Below are 23,981 nucleotides of genomic sequence, written 5' to 3'. Positions count from 1 at the left end.
ATTCTAATAAAATGTTATGAATATTAAATATTATGAAATGTGTCCGTGTGTGTGTGTGTGTGTGTGTGTCCGTGTGTCCGTGTGTGTGTGTGTGTGTGTGTGTGTGTGTGTGTGTGTGCGCAAAGTTTACCTGTACTGACTACTCTACCCAACATTTATGTTTGCTATGTATCATTCAATTCTTAAATGTTAAATATGCCAAGCAAAATAAAAGTTGTATATAATTTATAATGTGTATATATATTATTTTTCATATCAAAAAGTTTTATTTTATTATAATATACGTGTATATATATTTTTTTTTTATGAAAACAATAAAATAAATTTTTTCAAAATTGTTTATATGTTTATATAATATAAATATAAGTTTAACATAGTGACTACTTATATTTGCATTTGTAATGTATTTTAGAGTATATATTGTTAGCTTGTTGTGAGTTGAGTCTCTGTCCATAAACTGTGTTCCGAATCATTAAACTAATGATTCCAGTGAAGTTAGAATGCTCCCTTAGAATGTAGCAGTCTATTTAGGCCACAGACAGCACTGCAGCTAAATAGGTTTTCGAACAGAGCTCTCTCGATGTAGAAAGCAAAAGAAGTTTCCAATTGAATAAGGTGAGACATAGCAGTCAAATTATCAAATTATCTCAACAATCACAGAGAAGAATGTCATGCATAGGGTGACCAGACGTCCTGTTTTCCCAGGAGTCAGGACAGTCCCATATTTCAACTCTATTGTTCCGACTTATTTTGAAAAAATCATGTTTTGTCCTTTATTTAAAAATTTCTTTACGACTGAGTGATCAGAGTAAGTACTAGTACTGTTCTGTCACACGAGAACGGACTAATCATAGGTAACTAAGCTTGTTGTAGAACAAAATTACCATCCAATCTCAATTCGTTATCGATGAACTTGTTGTAAGTAGTAAGTGAAGGCGGGACAGGTGGAATCATGCTGAATGACACAACAGAACAGAACAGCTCTCTCACCCCGTGCAACTGCACAATCCCAGTTCTGCAATCAGTTCTCCTTGCACCTAAATTTATTGATAGTATGTATATATATATATATATATATATATAAAACCCACCCCCATCCCCCTTTGAACCTTGAGAAATCTGGTCACCCTAGTCATGCAGCTGTGCATCCTGTGTCGTGGAGTGTGTGTGCTTTGAGAAGTGCTGACAATAGGTGATTTTTCACCCAGATGGCCACCAGATCTGCGGTAATTAAGGTTCTGTAATTCACCTCAAATGAGAATGAGTGCCATGCTAGCAGGCAGCCATTACTAAAGCTTTTCCCAATCCATGTCAAGGACTGCTCACACTCTCTTTTTCTCTGCGTCGGACAAAGGGCTCGCTTTCGCATTAAGTAGTAAACATAGAAAAACTGTGCTTTCGCTCAGTCTCACTCAAAATGAGCACATTATATCAAGTGCAACACTTCTGAATTCAAAAGGAAGACTGATGGTGTGTCTGGAACTTTTAATGGTTTGCTTACAGTTTAACAGCTTTCTGTAAATCTGTCATGAGCAGATAAATTTAATCAAACCCAACCTAAAGCCCTAGCTCAGTCCAAATTCACATACTATTCCTGCTACAAAGCCTGCTGTGAATTTCTATCCTGGTTCAGGCTGGTTTATCATGGTTTTGATGCTATGATGTACATTCATGTTTGAATTCTTGGTTAATAAGGGATTCAAAAGTCTGAAAAACCTTAATTTAAAATCTAATTTCAAACTGTAAATAACCTGAAAGATACTCTGAAATTCATCTTCTTTTTTCAATTTAAGATGGAATGCTAGTAATATCATTTTATTTGTTTTTTTTTTATTTCAGGCTTTTTATTTCAACTTTAGGATTTTCCTGAATTTTCATTTCCTTTTTTTATTTCATTTTTATTTCAGTTACCGAAAATTATTTTTAATATTTTTAGTAAACAAGAACAACATTGTCTCAGACTGTAATTTACTATCGGAAGAGCAGTATGTACTTTCTACACTTAGTTGGCATACAATTAATTGTCTACTGTACACAATAATTAATAGGTATTGAAACTGTGGACATTACAAAGATGCTGGTGCTTACCGGCGTACTCAGGGTCCACATGAGGAGGATAGAAACGGAAGTTGATGAAGAAGGGAATAGGCACACCGAATTTAAACCACTCCACCACATAGGGAGTCTGCTGGCCGTTTAGGGGGTGGCTCACGTCACATCCCAAAACAACACTCTCTCCTGCACGGGCCGTCACAAACTGGGGCTCCTCTCTCACTCCGTGGGCACCTGGACACAAAAAACACACATATTCAGCACAGTGTAAAAAAATAAAGTTAAATTATATATATATATATATATATATAGTCAAAGTCAAAGTCAAAGTCACCTTTATTTATATAGCGCTTTAAACAAAATACATTGCGTCAAAGCAACTGAACAACATTCATTAGGAAAACAGTGTCAATAATGAAAAGATGATAGTTAAAGGCAGTTCATTATTGAATTCAGTTATGTCATCTCTGTTCAATTAAATAGTGTCTGTGCATTTATTTGCAATCAAGTCAACGATATCGCTGTAGATGAAGTGTCCCCAACTAAGCAAGCCAGAGGCGACAGCGACAAGGAACCGAAACTCCATCGGTGACAGAATGGAGAAAAAAACCTTGAGAGAAACCAGGCTCAGTTGGGGGGCCAGTTCTCCTCTGACCAGACGAAACCAGTAGTTCAATTTCAGGCTGCAGCAAAGTCAGATTGTGCAGAAGAATCATCTGTTTCCTGTGGTCTTGTCCTGGTGCTCCTTTGAGATATATATATATATATATATATATATATATATATATATATATATATATATATACTAATTTAAATACTTTTTACTAATTAAAAACAAGGAAAAAATAGGGAGTGGGATCAGAAACTTTAGCAGGCCAGACTTGAATCTGCATCCTCAGAAGCACTACAGCTCTAACACATGTGCCACACCATAGCACCAAAAATTGCAGATTTAAGTGCATGTTTGCCAAATAAGTGAGGTGTCAAAAAGCTCATTGTCCTATTAAACAAACATTTGTTGTTAAGACTTGGATATTTTCCCAAATACTGGACTTGTGAAAGTTCTCAGGTAATTATTACTTAAAAGGAACAGCCAAGCAGATAATGAGATGACAAGAGGCTTCTTCACGCACCTCACTGATCTCAGCTAATTCACACTTGGATGGCTTTGACAATAGAGGGGCCAGAGTTTTAGCAATCAATGCACAAGAATGTCACATGCCTGTGGATGACCTATCAGAACGCTAAAAGTCATTGTACCTGCCTCAGCAAAAAAAAATATATTGGAGGAATGGATTTTCTTCAGCTAGCTCCACCACAGCCACTGAGCACTCTCTCCTCTATCAGAGTTAGCATGGCTTCAGCACCTCAATGAAGGGGAAAATCACCTCCGGGATCAAAGGACCTGCTGACGGTGCATTCTCCACCAGGAGACACTGTGTGGAAAACTAAGTCATTCAGTAACAGTAAAATGTAACTCTCTGTCTTCCCCTGCTTACTATACACTAATAAAATACTACTTTCAGAGCATTAAACTACCACGTAAGACCAATTTAACACTGAAGTATAACTTACATACATGACAGTATACAACTTAACAACTTAACAACTAGACAAAATAAATGTTTACTTTTAAAGAAATATATACTTTTATTCAGAAATGATGCATTAATTTGATTAAAAGTGACAGTTTAGACATTTACAGAAAAAGAAAACTATTCAGTTGTTTTCAGCATTGATAAGGATAAGAAATGTTTCTTGAGGAGCAAATCAGCATGTTAGAATTATTTCTGAAGGATCATGTGACATGAAGACAGTAATGATGCTGAAAATTCAAACTCATAAATATATAAAAATATATATATATACTTTTTTCTATATTTTTGATCAAATAAATGTCACTTTGCTGAGTATAAGACTCCTTTTCCCCCAAACTTCAGTTTCTCCCAAAATAAACGCATATGATGAGCTGTTTACAATACCAAATTGAGCGAAACATTAAACAATACACGCCAATTCAAACACTTTTTTTGATTTGTGTCTGTTTTAATTACTTTGTATTGTCACATTGTCCAGTCTTTCTCTCTCATCACACTGTCAGACTGTAATATTGAATATGTAAAAGCATTGATTCAGTAGATTCAATTAAATAACTTCAGTGCAGGAAACACTGGCAGAAATATTTTAGTATGGAGCTTCGATCCGCACTTCTGATAGAAAAATGCAACTCACATTATGGAAATCATTAACTTTCAGTAAGTTTCAAAAAAGTAACAACCGTCTCTCAACTTTTAACCAAACTCATATGCAACTGTGATTTTGTTTACCAGTTTTATCAGTTTTATCCAGTGGAAGTGTTAATCCACTTTACCGATTTAGATTTAGCTAAAGTTTTTTGGTCAGAAACAGTGCAGATTTAACCAAATTACTCCTTTCCTAAAGTAAAGCTTGGACCCTCCAGTCACGGGCCTGGGCTTTGAAATCCGCTCTACTATTGTAAGTGCAGAAGATTGCAAAGTACCTGAAAAAGAGAGCAGCTTAACTTTAATGAGAGACCAACAGGGTGCATGCATAAGCATAAACTCACTACAATCTGCACATGACCAGTACAGAGCAGGTTCACAAAGAGCTTTTCAGCAAGCCGTGAATGTGGGTCAGGGAGCCTCACGTTTAGCCTGGATAGAATGGGCTAATTGTCATCTTTTAACACTTCTGCATGGTTGGAAGCATACAGTATATACTGTATTAAAAATGTTGCAACAAAAAAAAATCTCACATAATTAACACTCCACTTATTCTGCTAACAAGCAATACAGCTATATTTAGATGGCTTATTTTAATAGCTGCTACATACTTATTTCTACAGTTTATTTTTTCCTACTGAGATCCACTTGTAATTTTAGTCGCACTCTGACCCTTTGAATCAGGATTGGAATACTTTTTCTGTACTTTATTGTTAGTTCTCGTAATTTATAAATATTTATCTAACCCACTTCCTCCTTATAACCTCACTTCAGGGCTTCAGACTTACATATGTTATATTCTGCATATGGTGGCACCAGCACCTGATATGATAGAACTAGTAGAGGAGTGAGGGCCTATAAAATGAAAAATGAAGGGACAGAGACCAATAACAATGGTGATATATTGTATTTGACGTGTAAGAGCAGTTACCAGTAATATTACAGAGTTATGCTCATTCAAAAAGCACATTCAACCGTAAATCACCATAACTCACAAATGTCCAAGCTCTGCAGTGCATGATTCTAATTTGATACTAATTTAAAAATAAACCATAGTTTGTCTACAGTATCTATACTTCTAACAACAATATGCCATGGTCACACTATGGATTTTGAGCACACAATTTTTACAGACACTTTGTTATCTGGCGTCACACTCTTATCTCTGTGGAGCCACTTTGACACAATCTGCATTGTATAATGTGCTAGAAAAATAAAAGTTACTTGACTCTGTGCATCTTTTAAAACTATAATTTAATGTATAATGCAAAATCGAAGAAATATCCAAAAAAAAACATAAAATATCTGAAACATTTAATCTGCTCCAATTTATAATGTTGTTATCCTGCAGATTTACACGTTACTTTCTTTATATTCAGTTAAGAGGCCACATAATGCAACGAATCCATCTTGATTCACAGGTTCACAGAATTCACAGGTCAGAGCTCACCAAACAAACTTTGGAATGCAGCTAAATTCGCATGAACTTGCGTTTCCTAAATGGAAATAAATGGAACGAAAAGTGTAGAGTGTCCTCTTCTATATTAATAGACTTTTGCATCCACAACCATGCATGACTTCCCACAACAATAATTAGATTTAACTATGGATTCTGTCTTTATGATTATTATGTTATTTGTGTTGAAAAACTAAGGAACCCCACACATGACGTTGTCAGGAGAAAGCAGGCTGGATTCAGGTGCGGGTAAACTCAAGGCTTTATTCACAAAGCGGAGACAGAGAAGAGTCACGCTCCACAGGTTTCACTCGCAGTGACAGGATGAACAGCAGATGAGTCACGTTTCACAGGATTCACTCGTAGTGACAGGATGAACAGCAGATGAGTCACGTTTCACAGGATTCACTCGTAGTGACGGGATGAACAGCTGAAGCTACTAGGAGCTCTGGCCTTGTAAGAACTAGAGCAGAGAAATAAGCCAAACACACTGGAGCCTGAGGACAAGACACGACAGGGTGAGTACAAAGAACTGCTAGATGATCGGAGCTATTGGAACGAATAACAACAGTCTGACAATAGACAGAGAAACACAGGGAATAATAAAGGGGAAAAAATTAGAAGGACATAGAGAACAGGTGGCGAGCAATTATGGTTAACAACGGGGAACAAGGGAGGCGGGGAAAACACAAACAGGCAGACGTGGTGAGCTGTCACCATCCCAACACACACACCCACACCAAAAAGACAGGTGATTAGCCCCGAGACCCGACAGTACCCCCCCTCCCAGGAGCGTCACCTGGCGCTCTAGGAAGGGGCCTACCTCGATGCCGCCGGAAGTCCTCAATCAACGAACGGTCCAGAATGTCCCGGGACGGCACCCAACACCTCTCCTCTGGACCATACCCCTCCCAGTCCACAAGATACTGAAACCCCCTGCCGCGGCGCCGCTCATCGAGTAATCTCTTAACCGTATAGGTAGGAGATCCATCCACAAGACGAGGGGGTGGGGGGGTGGGGCGATTGCAAGCAGGATTAAGGGGGGAAGAGAACACAGGCTTGACCCTGGAAACATGAAACACCGGGTGAACCCGACCAAGAGTAGGAGGGAGCTTGAGCCTGATCGCCACCGGACTAACCACCTTGGTGATGCGGAAAGGCCCAATGAATCTGGGTGCCAGCTTACGAGAAGGCGCCCGGAGAGGCAGATCCTTGGTAGAGAGCCAAACCCGTTGACCACACACATAGGTAGGAGGAGAGGACCGGCGACGATCAGCTGCAGCCTTGGTTCTGTCAGAGGCTTGGACCAAAATCCTCCTGACTCTCTCCCAGGTGCGACGGCAGCGCTGGACGAAAGCCAGGGCGGATGGAACCGCTGCGTCGGGTTCCTGTGATGGGAACAGAGGTGGATTATAACCAAGAGCACACTCAAAAGGGGACATACCTGACGCGCCGCAGGAAGGGTGTTGTGGGCGTATTCTGCCCAGGAGAGCTGCTGACACCAGGAACTCGGATTGTTGGATGCTAGACAGCGGAGCATTCTTCCTAGGTCCTGGTTGGCCCGCTCACACTGCCCATTGGTCTGAGGATGAAAACCAGATGACAGACTAGCAGAGGCCCCAATCTGTCTACAAAATTCCCTCCAGAACCGGGAGACGAACTGGGGACCCCTATCAGAAACCACATCCACCGGTAACCCGTGGAGACGGAAGACGTGATCCACCACCAGTTGGGCGGTCTCCCGGGCGGAGGGTAGCTTGGGCAGGGGAATAAAATGAACCGCTTTGGAAAAGCGATCCACCACCGTGAGAATTACAGTGTTTCCCTTCGACGGAGGAAGCCCAGAGACGAAATCAAGGGCAATGTGTGACCAAGGACGGGAAGGGATAGGGAGAGGATGCAGTAGACCATCAGGAGGGCGATTGACAGGCTTACTTTGGGCACATGTGGGGCAGGCCAACACAAACTGTCTAACATCTGCGGCCATAGTAGGCCACCAAAAACGCTGTCGGATGGCAGACAACGTTCTCCGAATACCTGGATGGCAGACTAACCTGGATGAGTGACCCCACTCAAGGACCTCAGAGCGCAGCGCAGCCGGCACCAGCAACCTGCCCGCCGGACACTCTCCCGGCACCTGCACCCCTCGACCGGCCTCCTCAACTCGCTGCTCGATACCCCACGAAAGAGCCCCGACCACCACCCCCTCAGGAAGGATGGCCTCGGCCGCAAACTCCCCCCCCGGAGCACCGAACAGGCGAGAGAGGGCATCAGGCTTGGTGTTCTTTGATCCCGGCTGGTACGAGAGGGTGAAATTGAATCTGGCAAAGAAGAGCGCCCAGCGGGCCTGACGCGAGCTCAGCCTCTTGGCCGAACGGATGTATTCAAGGTTCTTGTGATCCGTCCAGACCAAGAAGGGCTGCGCTGACCCCTCCAACCAATGACGCCACTCACCCAAGGCCAATCGTACCGCCAGCAGCTCTCTGTTGCCGATGTCATAGTTACGTTCTGCAGGGCTGAGACGACGAGAGAAGAATGCACAAGGATGAACCTTCCCATCATGGAGGGAACGCTGAGATAGAACTGCGCCAACCCCAACGTCAGAAGCATCAACCTCGACAATGAACTGGGCCTCCGGATCTGGAACCATCAGAATAGGTGCAGAGACAAAACGGGACTTTAAAATGTCAAAGGCTACCTGCGCTTCCCGGTTCCACCTGAAAGACACCTTAGTGGAGGTTAAGGCTGTCAGCGGTGCAGCGATCTGACCAAAATTCCGGATGTAACGCCGGTAGAAGTTGGCAAAACCCAGGAAACGCTGCAGAGCCTTCCGGGAGTCAGGGACCGGCCACTGGGCAACAGCTTCAATCTTAGCGGGATCAGGCTTGATCCCCTCCGTAGAAATAATATGGCCAAGGAACGTAACAGACTCAGCGTGGAATTCGCACTTCTCCGCCTTGACAAACAACTGGTTCTCTAGTAACCGCTGGAGAACCCGTCTGACATGCTGGGTGTGTAATTGGAGAGAAGAAGAAAAAATCAAAATATCATCCAAATACACAAAGACAAATTGATTAATCATGTCACCCAACACGCTGTTGACGAGTCCCTGGAAAACGGCTGGAGCATTGGTCAGACCAAACGGAAGAACCAAGTACTCGTAGTGTCCCGAAGGGGTGTTAAATGCCGTCTTCCACTCATCCCCTTCCCGAATGCGCACCAAGTGGTAGGCGTTGCGCAGGTCTAACTTGGTGAAGACCCGAGCTCCCTGTAACAATTCAAAAGCAGAAGACATTAAAGGTAGGGGGTACCTGTTCTTGATAGTAATGTCATTCAAACCTCTGTAATCAATACAAGGGCGCAGGGAGCCGTCCTTCTTCTGAACAAAGAAAAACCCTGCACCAGCGGGAGAGGAGGAATGGCGGATGAGCCCAGCCTGAAGTGACTCACGTATGTACTTGTCCATGGCCTCTCTCTCTGGACCTGAAAGGGAATATAAACGACCCTTAGGCGGAGAAGAGCCCGGGAGGAGATCAATGGCACAGTCGTAGGGGCGATGCGGAGGTAGCGAGGTGGCCCGGGCCCTACTGAAGACCGCCCGAAGATCATGGTACTCCGCCGGAACACCAGTCAGGTCAGAGGGATCCTCCTGAGGAACACAAGACACAGAGACAGGACAAAAAGCAGCACCCAAACATGACACGTGACAAGACTGACTCCAGGCTAAAACAGAATTATAGACCCAATCAATGTGGGGATTGTGCTTGTGCAACCATGGGTGTCCCAGAACTAAAGGAGCCTTAGGGGAATCAATAATAAACAGTTCAATCCGCTCATGATGACTGCCAGCAATATGGAGGTCTATCTTGGGAGTGACGTGGGTGATGGTGGTAAGGGGACGGCCAGCTAATGACCATGCTGAAACGGGGCTAGCCAAAGGAACAAGCGGGATCTTCCAACGTTGAGCAGAGGCAGCATCAAGGAAGTTCCCCTCAGCCCCTGAGTCCACAAGGGCGAGTCCAGTGTGTGAATGACTCTGGAAGGAGAGTTGGAACGGCAGCTGAGTGCGTGTTGCAGGAGAGCTTGAGCTGAGAACCGTGCCCACCAGGACGCTCCGCCTCACTGGTGGACCCTGGCCCTTTAATGGGCACTGAAGGGCGAAGTGGCCTCCCTTGCCGCAGTATAGACACGCCCCCGACAACAGACGCTCCTGCTTCTGCCGTGGTGTAAGCCGTAGACGACCCAACTGCATGGGCTCCTCCTCCGAGGGCTGTCGGCTGACTAAACTGGCTGAAGAGAACTCTAGGTGGCGCCACGGGGCGGGTGTTTGCCGTTGTTTGCGGCGCCGGCTGAGACGACCCTCAATGCGGAGCGCGAGACTAATGAGCCTATCCAATTCCCGCGGGAGCTCTATGGCCTCGAGCTCATCCGAAATGGCGAAATCCAACCCCTCAAGAAAACGAGCGCGCAGCGCGCTCTCATTCCAGCCGCATGCCGCAGCTAAAGTCTGGAACTGGATAGCATAGTCAGTCACGGAGCTCCTCCCCTGAGACAGTCGTGATAACTGGGCCGCCGCCTCGTCACCCTGAGCAGAGCGATCAAACAATTTGGCCATCTCTTGACTGAAAACCGCGAAAGTGGCACAACAGGGAGCCCGCGATCTCCAAACGGCGATACCCCATTCGCGGGCACGGCCCGAGAGGAGTGTAAGGACGTAAGCCACCTTGGTCTCTTCATTAGCGTAACGCCGGGGCTGCAGAGAAAACACCAGCGAGCATTGGGAGAGAAGCGCTTGACAGGCGTTAGGATCGCCATCGTAGACCGGCGGATTGTTGGCATGGGGTTCAGACTCGTGTGACATACCGGTGTGAGGAACGGGACCCCGGCTCGTTGCCTCTTGCTGAAGATCGTCCACCCGTGTGAGGAGTTCGGAGACTCGGGCACTGAGAACTTCCACATCCAGCGCGGTGGTGTTGAGCTGAGTGGCATGCTGCCCGATCAACACTCCCTGTTGAGCGAGAGCCGCGCGAAGCGGACCAGATCCCGCTGAATCCATAATATGGTCAGACTGTTCTGTCAGGAGAAAGCAGGCTGGATTCAGGTGCGGGTAAACTCAAGGCTTTATTCACAAAGCGGAGACAGAGAAGAAAGAGTCACGCTCCACAGGTTTCACTCGCAGTGACAGGATGAACAGCAGATGAGTCACGTTTCACAGGATTCACTCGTAGTGACAGGATGAACAGCAGATGAGTCACGTTTCACAGGATTCACTCGTAGTGACGGGATGAACAGCTGAAGCTACTAGGAGCTCTGGCCTTGTAAGAACTAGAGCAGAGAAATAAGCCAAACACACTGGAGCCTGAGGACAAGACACGACAGGGTGAGTACAAAGAACTGCTAGATGATCGGAGCTATTGGAACGAATAACAACAGTCTGACAATAGACAGAGAAACACAGGGAATAATAAAGGGGAAAAAATTAGAAGGACATAGAGAACAGGTGGCGAGCAATTATGGTTAACAACGGGGAACAAGGGAGGCGGGGAAAACACAAACAGGCAGACGTGGTGAGCTGTCACCATCCCAACACACACACCCACACCAAAAAGACAGGTGATTAGCCCCGAGACCCGACAGACGTAGGAAAAAAATAAATAAACTGTGTGCACAATTTAATAATTTGTTCCCTCAATGTACGACACTGTACAATTACTACTATTACGATTACTATTTAGTTCCCTCAATTTGCTAAATCGTGCACACAGTTAATAATTTGCCTCTTGATTTATAAATAATGTGCACAATTTAGCAAATTGAGGGAATGACTTAGTAAATCGTGCGCACAATTTATAAATCGAGGGAAAAAAATAGTAAATCGTGCACACAATTTAGCCTACTATTTTTTTCCTGCATGCCATGTGTGGGACTCTGTAAAAAACAGTAGTCTAAACACAATTATAAAATAAAATACAAAAACAAAACTTCCATATCATAGCAATATGAAATTATATTCACTTACTCCCTGAATTAATGCAATGAAAACAAATGACTAACTATATATAATATAAATCTAATATTGCATAAATTCGAAATTTAATTGTAAAGGTGGTGAATTGTGAATTAAGAAGCCTATTCAGCTTTAGAACTATTTCATATAGTTTTAAACTAAAGCAGAGACATTTGGGTTTTGTAGCACTTTTAACACTTCACACTGAATTTCATGGCGTCATTTCTTTTTAATGTCGCATAAGTCGAGAAACCATTTTGGTTCCCCAAAGAACCTTTCGGTGAACAGCTCTTAAAAGAACATTTCTTAAAAGGAACAGATCCTTTTGTGGAATGAACAGGTTCCATGAAAGTTAAAGGTTCTTATGGATGCAAATAAACAACCTTTATTTTTAAGAGTGTATGGTTTAGAAAGAAATCTCCAGTCATGTAGCTCAAAGAAGGGCCTAAAACAGACTACTGCAAATGACTGTATATCAGGCGGGGAAAGTGAAGTGACATTCAGCCAAGTATGGTGACCCATACTCAGAATTTGTGCTCTGCATTTAACCCATCCAAAGTGCACACACACAGAGCAGTGAACACACACACACACTGTGAACACACACCCAGAGCAGTGGGCAGCCATTTATGCTGCGGCGCCCGGGGAGCAGTTGGGGGTTCGATGCCTTGCTCAAGGGCACCTAAGTCGTGGTATTGAAGGTGGAGAGAGCACTGTACATGCACTCCCCCCACCTACAATTCCTGCCGTCCGGGACTCAAACCCACAACCCTTCGATTGGGAGTCCGACTCTCTAACCACCAGGCCACGACTTCCCTCAACATGAGGATGAGGATTAAAGGTGCTGGATCCCAGTACCAGCTCACCCCTTAATCCACTTGTGTCTGCGTTCACTCCCAAATGCACAACAAAGACACATGACCCTTTCAGCCCATATAAACACACCCATCACTCACACCACACATTTACACTGCATTATATGGGCTCTTGGTGATCCGAATGCGGCGTATATTTGAGCTTTATATCAGCGATTGAGCTCTTAGCTCAACTGTTTTGGTTCAAAGAACCTTACTACAGAACAATGTTTTGTACATTTTTATTTTATTTTTAGAACCATGACTAGAACTTACCTTTTTCCTACACAGATCATCAAGAACACATTTAAACTCTAAATTGTTTTTCTCTCTCTCTCTCTGTCTATTTCTGTTTATTTGGTCCTGGTCAGTAGGAGAAATGATGACCTGCGCAGCTTGGATGAGGAGAACTTCCAAGGTTAACATGCCACCCTACCCTTTTTGAGGTCATATTAAGGGGAAGAATAACATGGCCTGGTCAGTTCATCAAAGAACAGTGGAAGCTTTCTCTGTTAGAACAGTAGATTAATACTGTCGGTGTGTGTCTGTTCATATGCTGAGGTGTTCAAACCAAACATCCATATACTTCAAGCTCACATTCCCTATTTCTTGCTGAGCACAGAGGAGATTGTGTCAAGATATCATCCAAATCATTATTTATGCAGCCTTTTTGTTTTGAAATATAAGTAAAAAAGCATGGAACTAAACAAAATGCTTTTCCAGTCTTTTTTGCTCATAACATTCTCACCAGAAAATCCAGGCATTCGGTGGCATCCCTTTTCAAATGAGGGTAGTAATAAATTATTCATTGTAGTAATGTAACATTTATACAGAAGACAGTCGAATTACATCAAATATTTACAGGATAAAAATTACCTTGAAACCAAATAATTAAAATTAGGGTTGTGTGGCATTTAGTCCACATCTGTTATGTTTGAGGTCATCTACTGTATATATATATTTTTTTCAATGAAATAATCCCTAGAATGATTGCTGAAGTATTATATCATGGACATCTATCTATCTATCTATCTATCTATCTATCTATCTATCTATCTATCTATCTATCTATCTATCTATATATATATATATATATATATATATATATAAAACACGCTGTATATGTATGTGTGTGTGTGTGTGTGTATGCACACAGTATGTACAAAAATGCACAAATATGGTTTATAAAGAACAACAAAAAATGTTGTGACTTCTCTGATTTGTTTCAGGTTTTTGGGAAAATACTGAAATTTTTATTTTTTTTTTACAATGGAAATCAGCGAAAACCAAAACTGGTTAAAGTATCTAATTTTGTGTTCTACAGAAAAAAAAGAAAGAAAATTATACAGGTCTGGAATGACATGAGGGTGAGTAAATGATGGCAGAATTTTTATTTTTGTGTGATTTAACCCTCTAAGTAACACTATTCAGTATCTTCTGTAACATCTAATTAAATCATCTGATCGTATTCACTCAGTGCTGGTTCAACATAAAACATTAACATCAAACATTACAGAACCGACTATAAACCACTCTAATTCATGAATGAGTCGACTCAAAGAAGAGCTCTCGGTGGTGTGACTTCCTCCCTTTCTGAAACACAATCAACCAGCTGAATGGTTACTAAAGCTCAGACAATTCCGAACTTAAAATCCCTTTCTACCAGCAGATGAAAATATCCACTATCAGGATGAATAAACTAATGCCAACATGCTGGAAGCTGACGAATAAATTTGTTTACATTCATCACAATTAGTTGCAGTTATACTGATTATACAATTCACAATACAGTACAGTTTTTTTCATGCTCACTAATGCTATAAACTAAGATTATATGATGGCAATTACTCAGCACATCAGCATCAAAACCATGTTCCTGGGATCAAGCATAATCTAGATGCACAGAGAGGCAGCGTTAGTCTCCCTGCCAACAGGGCCACTGGGACACATCATGAATAGGCAATCAAATGGAGAACAGAGCAGAGGTGGGTTCTCAAGGACACTTACCCACTCGGCTGCACAAGCAACTGACAAATCTGTAACTGAATGCCAGCCTGAACATGATAAAGGTCATTTCTCGGAGAGCAATGTGTCAGAGCTAAGAAAAAGAAAGCAACATGCCGTAAGGATGAGTACATGCTTTCTCTAACTGACCACATTGATGCTCTTGTGTCTGAATGGAAGCAAAGTTCTCAATCCACATTCTTGCAGCATCTACTAGAAACCCTTCTCAAAAGAATAGAAGTGGTTATAGTAGCAAAATACCCTCTATACTGCATGCTAAAAGTAATAGTGCCCTCTCTATGGCTCTAGCACAAAAGAAAAGTTAGCAGATGAAATAAGAGACCTCTGGGACACCAGATGGCCGCTTTTCTCAATGGAATCACAAGCCGCCATCACTGTAACAGGGTCGTAGATGTCCATCTGACGGAATGCATCGCAAACTCATCACTGTGGTCCATCTGGAGACTGGTGTCTCTGAACTTACCGATCTGTTCCTAGACTCAACATGGATTTGATGGCACCGTGTGGTAAAGATTTCCATCTAGCCACTGGTTTAGAAATACTTTGAAGATTATTAACAACGCTATGACCTTGAGTAGGTGAAATCTGATTAAGGAATTCGCTTAACCGCTGACCCAATCATTTGTCCTGACAACATTTTCCTTGAAAAGACAAAAACAAAGAGAAAGAGAGAGAGAGAGAGAGAGAGAGAGAGAGAGAGAGATAAGGATGGGATTTTATTTTCCTCAGTTTTCATATTGCATTTAATACTATTTTATTATATTATTATATATAATATAACAATATATTATATAATATAACTATATTAGACATATTTCATTGAATTAAATTAAAAAGCTGCAGGAAACCGCTTTAAAAGTGTGTTTATGAATTTATAGTTGTCCTGCTATTTAATTTCATTCAATTTAATTAAAGTAATATCAAATAATATTATTAAATTGCAAACATAGTATACTGTTAATTTTTTTCATTTCTTTATTTCTATCTGCTGTGGTAAACAATGATAGCCATCTAGGTGACATATTTAATTAATCAGAATTTTCAATATCAAAGTTCAGTGCATCACAGAAAATGTGTATGTTTGCAATGCATAAAACCACACATGCAAGTCAATGTAACCCAATAATGGTGCAATAGGCCAAATAACAGTTCCATTAACTGGCCCTAAATTCCCTAACACCGGTCCCAGAACACCAGCATGGGGTATAATCTCAGTAAATCACAGCTAATAAAGAGTTCAAATACATGCAGGAGGAAGGCAAACAGAGGCAGGTACACAGAGTATCAGATCGTAAAGTTTACCACACCAGACATGAAGATGCCAGGAATGTTGATAACAGAAAACTGAGAACAGCAAAGCAAGAAATGCACATTCTCAGTAGGAAATCCCATCTTGAGCAAAACAAAAGCATAAGCATCAGCATCTTTTCCCACATTACACTGAGGTACGATAAGATCAGAAAGCATGACGACACACCCACCACACAGAACAATGCAAGGTATCTTTTTAATAAGACATAATCTTAAATATGATGAAAAATGAAGCCGGCCAACCCAGCGTACAATACACCACCTCCACTGCGGAGTTCTCCGCTATAAAGTAGCTATGCCTAAGGGAACGGGAAATTCGAAGATAGCAAAGCATCCCTCAGGGAGGAAGGGAGATTCTTGTGCTTGCTATTTCCTTAACACAAAGCCATCAGTGTAATATTTCACATGAACAATGCGAAGAGATATGTGGCAGAAAATTAGCCCAATGCATATCGCTACACAGTGCACCCTCCGACAACAAAAAGCTGTCTAAATGCATCAGTATAAAAGAGCTCATTTTAATGAGGAGAGTCCTTATAGCTGTGCGCAGTTGAGTGCAAAGGGGTCTTCTGATGTAGTGCATTGTGAAGTCCGGTATGTCTGAGTGGACTGTTGAATATTTCATGGCAGTGAGGAAAGCGGCACGAGCCGCACCGACGGAGCCCCAGCTGATGGAGGACTGGAAGGAGACAGACTGTAAGGTGAGACTGGGAGAGGATGTAGGCAGCACCATGGCAGTGTGCCCAACTCTAGCAGGAGCTAGTGTCTCAGCTCGGCCTAAAACACCACTACATCTCACCCCGGCCTCACAGGGGCTGACAGCAGCACTGTGCTTTTACCGATTGACCCATACAGGCTGACAGTGGATGCCTGTAGATATCTCACAGCTTTTTCGACACTATTAATAATGTAGGTATCTGCAACTAAAAAAAGTGACCGGTTTAGTGAAAGTGAAGTGTTTAGTGATTGGTTGCATTTGAAATGGCTAGTTGGTTTAATAGACTTCCAGTAAATTATTACATTTGAGTTGTGGTTGGCTGGCGTCAATACTTTTTGATAACTAAAAAAGTGTGTAAAACTAGAAATTTGTAAGAGGACATTATGCTAATTTTGTCATATTTAATCATTTATTACATTTATTTAAAAATATATTTCAAATGCAATCTTGAATCAAATATTTCAACATTCATCGTTTAAAATTTCTGCATTTAATTAGTTTGGAATATATTACCATAATAAAGAAAAACATCCGTTAAAAGAATGACATTCTTAAGTAGTTTGGCATAAGCTTTTATTGTTTTGGAAAAAACTGTATTTTTAATATAAATAACAAAACTGCATTACTGCTAATTTCAAGCAAGCAGGGAACTTTGGCTAATGTTCTGGCAAGGCTTCTCGATGTTATGAACAAATGTTCTTCCACTAAGGTTAAAGGGATAGTTCAACACAAAATGAAAATTACCCCATGATTTACTCACCCTCAATCCATCCTGGGCGTGTTTGACTTTCTTCTATCAGACGAATAAAATCTGAATTATATAAAAAAATGTCCTGGATCATAATGGCAGTAAATGTTGGTCAAGATTTTGAAGCCCAAAAAAAGTCTGTCCATCCATCATAAAAAATGCTCCACATGGCTCCGGGGGGTTTAATATAGTGAGTAGAAGCAAGAGATTAAGGTTTATAAACGAAATGTGTATTTTTGGGTGAACTAACCCTTTAATAGAACATCTATTTAAATTGATCTGCTCTTTAATAATGTCCTATAAGAACATTAGCGCAAAAACCTTAATAGATCTTTCATGGAGAAATGTTTAAAAAAAATAAAAATAAATACCTGGATGCTCGTCTAACATCTTTTTAAAATGTTTTTACTTGTTTCAGAATGTTTAGCGAACATTCAAAAGTAACATCCCCCATAATGTTTGCAAAATGATAACATGTAATGTACCCTTGATATTTGCATTAAAAAGTATTATTAGTAAAGTATTATTTAGACTAGTGTAATGAAAGCATACACTTTTTAACGTTTCTTTTATAGCACTTTCTCTATTTGCATGTGAAGATTTCAATTAAAATCCATGACTTTAAAAGCCATTTTCTCAAAATGAGATTTTTCTCCTAAACCGAGCCAAAAATCTCCACTTTAGCACTTTAGACATTCATAATCATGATAATTGAAAAAGTAATACTATATATGTTATATACATTATATTGAAACTTTTTTTAAAGCCTGACGTTTTGAGCCATTGCAAACCATGTTATTCTCCTTAGGATCATATAGATACACAGTATACGTGTGAAGCCACAACCCAAGATCTCAGAAAGGTATCAGTTTTCACTCTTCCTGAACCAGGAATGGTTCAGGAAGAGTGGTTGCACCCAACGGTCAGAAGGCTGCAGGTCAGACAAATAGTGCTTGGCAAGGTAAGGGGGAAGGGAACTTTGCCAGAGGTGTCCATTACCGACAATCTGCAAACTGTGCCAAGAGCTGCTCTTCACAGCTTTATTAAGACTGAGACTGTCGCTGACCCTGCTATTGTAACGCTCTGTGTGTGGCTTCAGTGCAGAGGGTGATGCTTGGTCTCAAAAGTCCATTACATCAGTTTTCTGATAAACTCTGCTCAGATGATCCATAAATGGACTCTTAGCTCATATTTTCTAGTTTAAATGATTTCCATTTTTTATGGTTTAACACTCTTCTAAAGGTTCTAATGATGTTCAAATCTATTCACTGGAGTATTGTAGGATCACTAGAGCAAAAAAATTAAACACCTAGTTTGTAAATTCAGATACTTTTTGAAGGTACTCCAGTGAGTCCATTATTATATTGTTCAGATAACCAAAACTGATGGTAGTTAAACTGATGGTATATTGCCATTATATTTCCTCACAGGAACTTCAGATTAGATCGGTTTTTCCTTGACTGCCTCTGCTTTTGTTGGCGTATTAATCTCTTCCAACATCTCATGAGTCTCAAATGCACTTCTCATTCTTTCAAAACCATTGTCTTTGACTTTTTGTGATTCACTCTCAAATATGGACTGACTTTTTGTCTTGAAGCTGTCTTTTTTTTGTCTTTTGTCTTGTCTTCTTCGACAGACCCAAGAAACTCAGGCACATGTTGGGCAGTGGTATAATTTTGTCAATCAGAGAAACTCAAAGCGATGAGTAGTGCTCTTATCAAGGCCTCAATTACTAGTTTAAACTAGTATCAATTACTAGTTTAACTTCAACATAAATTACTGTTTGTTTAAATAGACAATCACCGTGCAGGAAATAGCTCCTCCTATTGGGCATAGATGGGAAAGCAAGGTTAAATCGGTCCATTCGTCAACAAATACGCGCTCCAAATAAAAGAAATATCAACGACAAAAGGATATAAAATCAGTGAAAAGGACGGAACAGGATAACAAAAAGACCATGCACGTCGTTTCTTCCCAAATATACATGCATATGTGTTTTGAGGCTATGCATTTGAGCTTTCATCATCATAATACACTAAATTGAGCATATGTAGGCTACCCCTGTGTAAACAGGCACGACAGACTGTAGTAGCCCAGACAATCGCAGCATGTCTCCATTCAGAGCCGCACGCCCCTTTTCAACATTAAATGCAATTCTGGACAATCTCTCATCTGTGATGTTCTGTATTATAATCTCAAATCACAGCATACATCATGGATGATATGCATGCTTGCATACGGCACACACAAAAATCGTTTGTCATCAAAAGAGCATCAATCGATTGTAATAGCGACCAACACACGCCTTCAATTGTCTCGCTCATGCCCTAATATGAGACGATGATGAAAATAATATCAGAAATCACGCGAGGTTGAATAGCAGGGTGTTAGGTGCTATTCCAATTGAATGAATACATTTAATAAAATATTTAAAAAAAATAATAATAATTGTCGTATGCATGTAGCTAAACTGGTCAAGCATGGCGCTAAACGCTAAACTCTCGGGTTCAATCCCAAGAAACAATCGTGTTCTGATCAAATGTATATGGCTTGATATATAGCGCACGTCGAATGTGTAAATAAAAGTGGCATTTAACGCATCTATTAAAACGCTTAGGCTATGTGTTTTCATCAAACTGATGCAGAATATAAATACTGCACTTCAACTCACCTTGAGCTGCCGTTCCTCGGGTGCTGAAAACACTTGCTATCAAAGTGGCCACATACCAAATCATAGTACTATTGCCAACCAGGAATAATAGCTCAAAGTGCCCCTTGCAATAAATCTTTCATATTCAGTTTCCTCCGTTTCCAGTCTGATACCCTGCTTATCATATCCTGTGTTTTCCTCTCTCAGCGCTTTCCTTCATTTCTTTCCCCCTGCCCGTCCTTCCTGTGGCATCCTCCCCCGATGAGACAGAGCACCTGCACCAGCGCCTTTATGGAAGACGGAGATGTTCCGAAGTGCAAAGTGAAACCAAGTGTGGGAATGTAGCCACTGGGTCCGCCCCCGCCGCGCTCTGATTGGCCAGCGCCAGGCGCTTTGGGGCGTGTATTGGTTAATCATCCGCCCCCTGGTAGTAAAATGGCATGGCAGATGCTCTTATTCAAGGTGAGTTGGAGTGTGCTGGTGTAGTACAACTGCTGCAGTATCATGCGCATTAACAGAAACCAAAGTCCGCACCTTTTGGGATATTCTCTGTTGTGTCTCTTTTTGAATGGCACATATGTTGTTGAGCTTTGCAGAAATGGAGGAGACAGAAGTGCAAGGGGGTTATAATGAGCTGTTTTGCAGGAGCTTTGTTTAAATTTAGTTTTTAATGCGACTGCAAACTTTGCTTGTGCACATTTCCTCTCAAGCATGACATTTTGATTCTGATGGAAAGAATGCATCAACATTACATACACACGCGCGCACCCACGCGCGCACACTAAAGCCAAGGGTGTGGCTGCAGTATCATCAGAGTTTTAGATGTGTTACAATTAGCATATATACATATAGCCTACATATATATGTGTGTGTGTTTGTTGGCAACTTCAGGTGGTCAGACCATTTTCCTTTTTATTAATTTAATTTGACTTTTTTATACACTATTAATTTTTTGTAATCTATAATGTAATGTTATTATGTTTTCAGCGATTATGCAATTATTTAGTAATGAACGTTGAAATTTAAATAGACAAAATGTGATAATATAATTTATTTGTCTTCCCATCATGTACTAGAAAAAGTCTAAATAATGCTTTTTATTGTCAAAAAGAAATTAAATAATGTTGCATGCAGGAAACAGCTAAATGTTACAATTTTGGTCATCTTATTAAAATGAAAATTTTATTCCCCATAGTCAAACAGTTTACATATTTGGGTATTACTATATTTTCCTCATTTCATCTTATTTATAATTGTAATTATAAATCTCTCCTAAATAAGATAAAGGAGGACTTGGATAGATGGTCCCCCTTATGTTTAGCTCTTCATGGTAGAATATCTACAATTAAAATGAATGTGCTCCCCAGGGTTAATTTTTTATTCTCCATTTTGCCTCTTCTCCGCCTGAAAATTAATACAGCCATTTCTAGATTTATATGGATGAAGAAAAAAAACATAATCAAACTTAAGACGATGCAGCGTAAGAAACTAGATGGAGGTCTGTCTTTACCTAATTTTGAATTCTATAATTTATTCTTTCAAATAAGAGGAATCAGAACCTGGTTTAACTCAGATTCTCCGGTTCCATGGCGAGTTCTGGAAGTGAATATTATCCATCCAGTTCGATTACAAGATCTCCCCTTTTCAGGTATTTCAAAATCTTTAAAGAAAACTTACGGACCAATTATTGAATATCTACTTGATGTATGGAAAAAGGTGGAGAAAATTATGGGTGGACCTTTCATATATACTAAGACAACTCCATTATGGCATAATAACGGTTTATGCACCTGAAAATCTGGATGAACACTGATACTCCTTCTAGTGGTTTAGTTTCTAAGATTTATAATTCCATTCTCATACTACAGTATACTTATATTTCAGCTATCCACTCCTGGGAAAGGGATGGTCTTGTTCAACCTGATTGGGATGTGGTATGGGCCAGATGTTTTACCACTTCTAAAAATCTTGCACATCAGATGATACATTATAAATGTATTAAAAGAGCCTATTTCACTCCTAGTGTACTATATAAGATAAAGGTTCGAGCTGATCCCCACTGCCATTTATGTAATAAATCGACAGTAGGCTACCTGCATATGTTTTGGGAATGCCCGGGGGTGGTTCCTTTTTGGAAAACTGTATGTTCCGTCCTTTCAGATACCATGCATTTACATGTACCTCGAGATCCCCTACTTTTTCTATTGTTAGATGATTCCAGTCTCCAGTTGAATGTTCATCAGAAAAGGACTTTATCAGCTGCAAGTACTGCTGCCAAAAAGACTATTTTGAAATTATGGATAGAACCATCCACTTCTTTAACTTTCACTTGGCTATCATACTTTAGAGACATTGTCTTGCTGGAAGGTACCACTGCCAGGCTCAACGGCGCAAAGGACAACTCTATTGGAATTTGGACAAATGTTGCTGAGATGTTGCTAGATCGGATGAAAAGTTGACATCCCTACTATGCTTCACTGATTTTTTTGTAATTTTATTTTTCTTTCTCTGTATAAGTGGACGCTTCATGGCATCTGTTTGTACATAGTTCTTTTGAACCTTGACTTGTGATTTATTTCTGAAAGTGAAATTTAACTGAATAAAAATGTTGATAACAAAAAAAATTGAAATTCAAAAATTGATTCAAGTGTGATTCAAGGCTTTTATTAAACTATTTATTTATTTATTTACTTATTTATTTATTTGTTTATTTATTTATCTATGCTGTATCTACAGTATATGGTTTGTGTTGGAATGCCTTTGTTGTGATCTGTGATCATCATTTTTTTCTTTTAACTAAATGTTTAAAAAATCATCAAATGTTCATTATTAAAATATTTTTTCACAAAATAATTGTAATAATAATAATAATAAAAGCCTTGTTCCTGAATACATTTTTTGGTTGTTTTGTCCAGTTGTATGTGAAAAACTAAGCTAAATAAACAAATAAATGCATGGTATTTTTGCTTTCATTGCTTTAAAGAAAGTCACCTGGTAAGTGCCAATACCAGTCTCTGAAATTGTGTTCTTAAAATGTGAAGCTGAGAAAATAGACGATTTTACAATTTATGGTCTACATTGTCAAACAGCTCGAATTCTAAATCATGCCAGTCATTAAATCATGACATCATTTATCATCAGGCCCCAGATTTTAATTCTGATCTCAGTCTTGTCCTTGCCAATGTCAAGTTTTCTATTGTCAGGGGACAGTGACTGCAGGCAGAGAGTTAACAACCCACTTTTCATTTTTAGGCTGAAATAAAACTTCATGTACAGACAGACTGTAAACCTTTATTTTGTGAGACAGTTGTCCTTTGTGGCCTGCTCAGTCCACAAGGAAACAAAATTGTCCCATGAGAAAACAATTATCTAGAATAATGAATGCTTTGAACCAGAAAATACAGACTATCAACAGCACTCTGTGCTTGTGTTTGACAATCATTCTGCTTGGAGGCACCACACATATCTGCATGTGAATCTTAACTGTATATCAGATTAATCGCTCATAATTGCTTAGGTTTATTCCACAATATGAAGATTATAGATGTCACAAACAACAATTTTTAGAAAATCCCCATTATAACACATCTATATTTAACTGTTATCGCTTGTGTCTTTTGCTGTTGGTTTGTAAGTTAATCACCTCTTATTGTCATAACCTAAAATTAATGATTCTTAGTCCTAATATAGATGATTTCTGTGTTTTTAAAGTCAGGTATTTAGACTGCTGTAAGTTTATATTCCAAACACAGAGTATCACACGAGTATCATTGGTTTTCAGTCAGAAGATGGCCAAGACTGAATCATTTGAACTAAAACTATGCAAATCTGTTTATATTCCATAGAAGAAGAATTTCCCAAAGAACCTTTCAGTGAACAGCGAAGGAGAACATTTTAATGATCTAAAGAACCTTTAA

The 23,981-nt window shown here is 40.3% G+C and overlaps 1 protein-coding gene across 7 annotated transcripts in view; it reads right to left on the bottom strand.

Annotated features, from left to right (window-relative positions):
* Positions 1 to 20,385, bottom strand: part of LOC132122821 (protein turtle homolog B-like) — a 61,933-nt gene extending 41,548 nt beyond the window's left edge. For all 7 annotated transcript variants that reach the window (XR_009426437.1, XM_059533254.1, XM_059533256.1 and 4 more), the window contains exons 1-2: positions 20,086 to 20,385; positions 2,089 to 2,286 (exon numbers count right to left, since the gene is read on the bottom strand). Coding sequence is in view for 6 of the 7 variants with exons in the window: in XM_059533254.1 (XP_059389237.1) it covers positions 2,089 to 2,286; positions 20,086 to 20,149 (262 nt within the window). In the remaining variant the exon portion in view is untranslated. The remainder of the gene's footprint in view (positions 1 to 2,088; positions 2,287 to 20,085) is intronic.
* Positions 20,386 to 23,981: the final 3,596 nt, after the last annotated feature.

This window comes from Carassius carassius, chromosome 41 (assembly GCF_963082965.1).
Source record: "Carassius carassius chromosome 41, fCarCar2.1, whole genome shotgun sequence".
NCBI classification, from domain to species: domain Eukaryota; kingdom Metazoa; phylum Chordata; class Actinopteri; order Cypriniformes; family Cyprinidae; genus Carassius; species Carassius carassius.
Note: the sequence above shows the minus strand (reverse complement) of the source record. Positions and strands in the feature narration are given on the sequence as shown.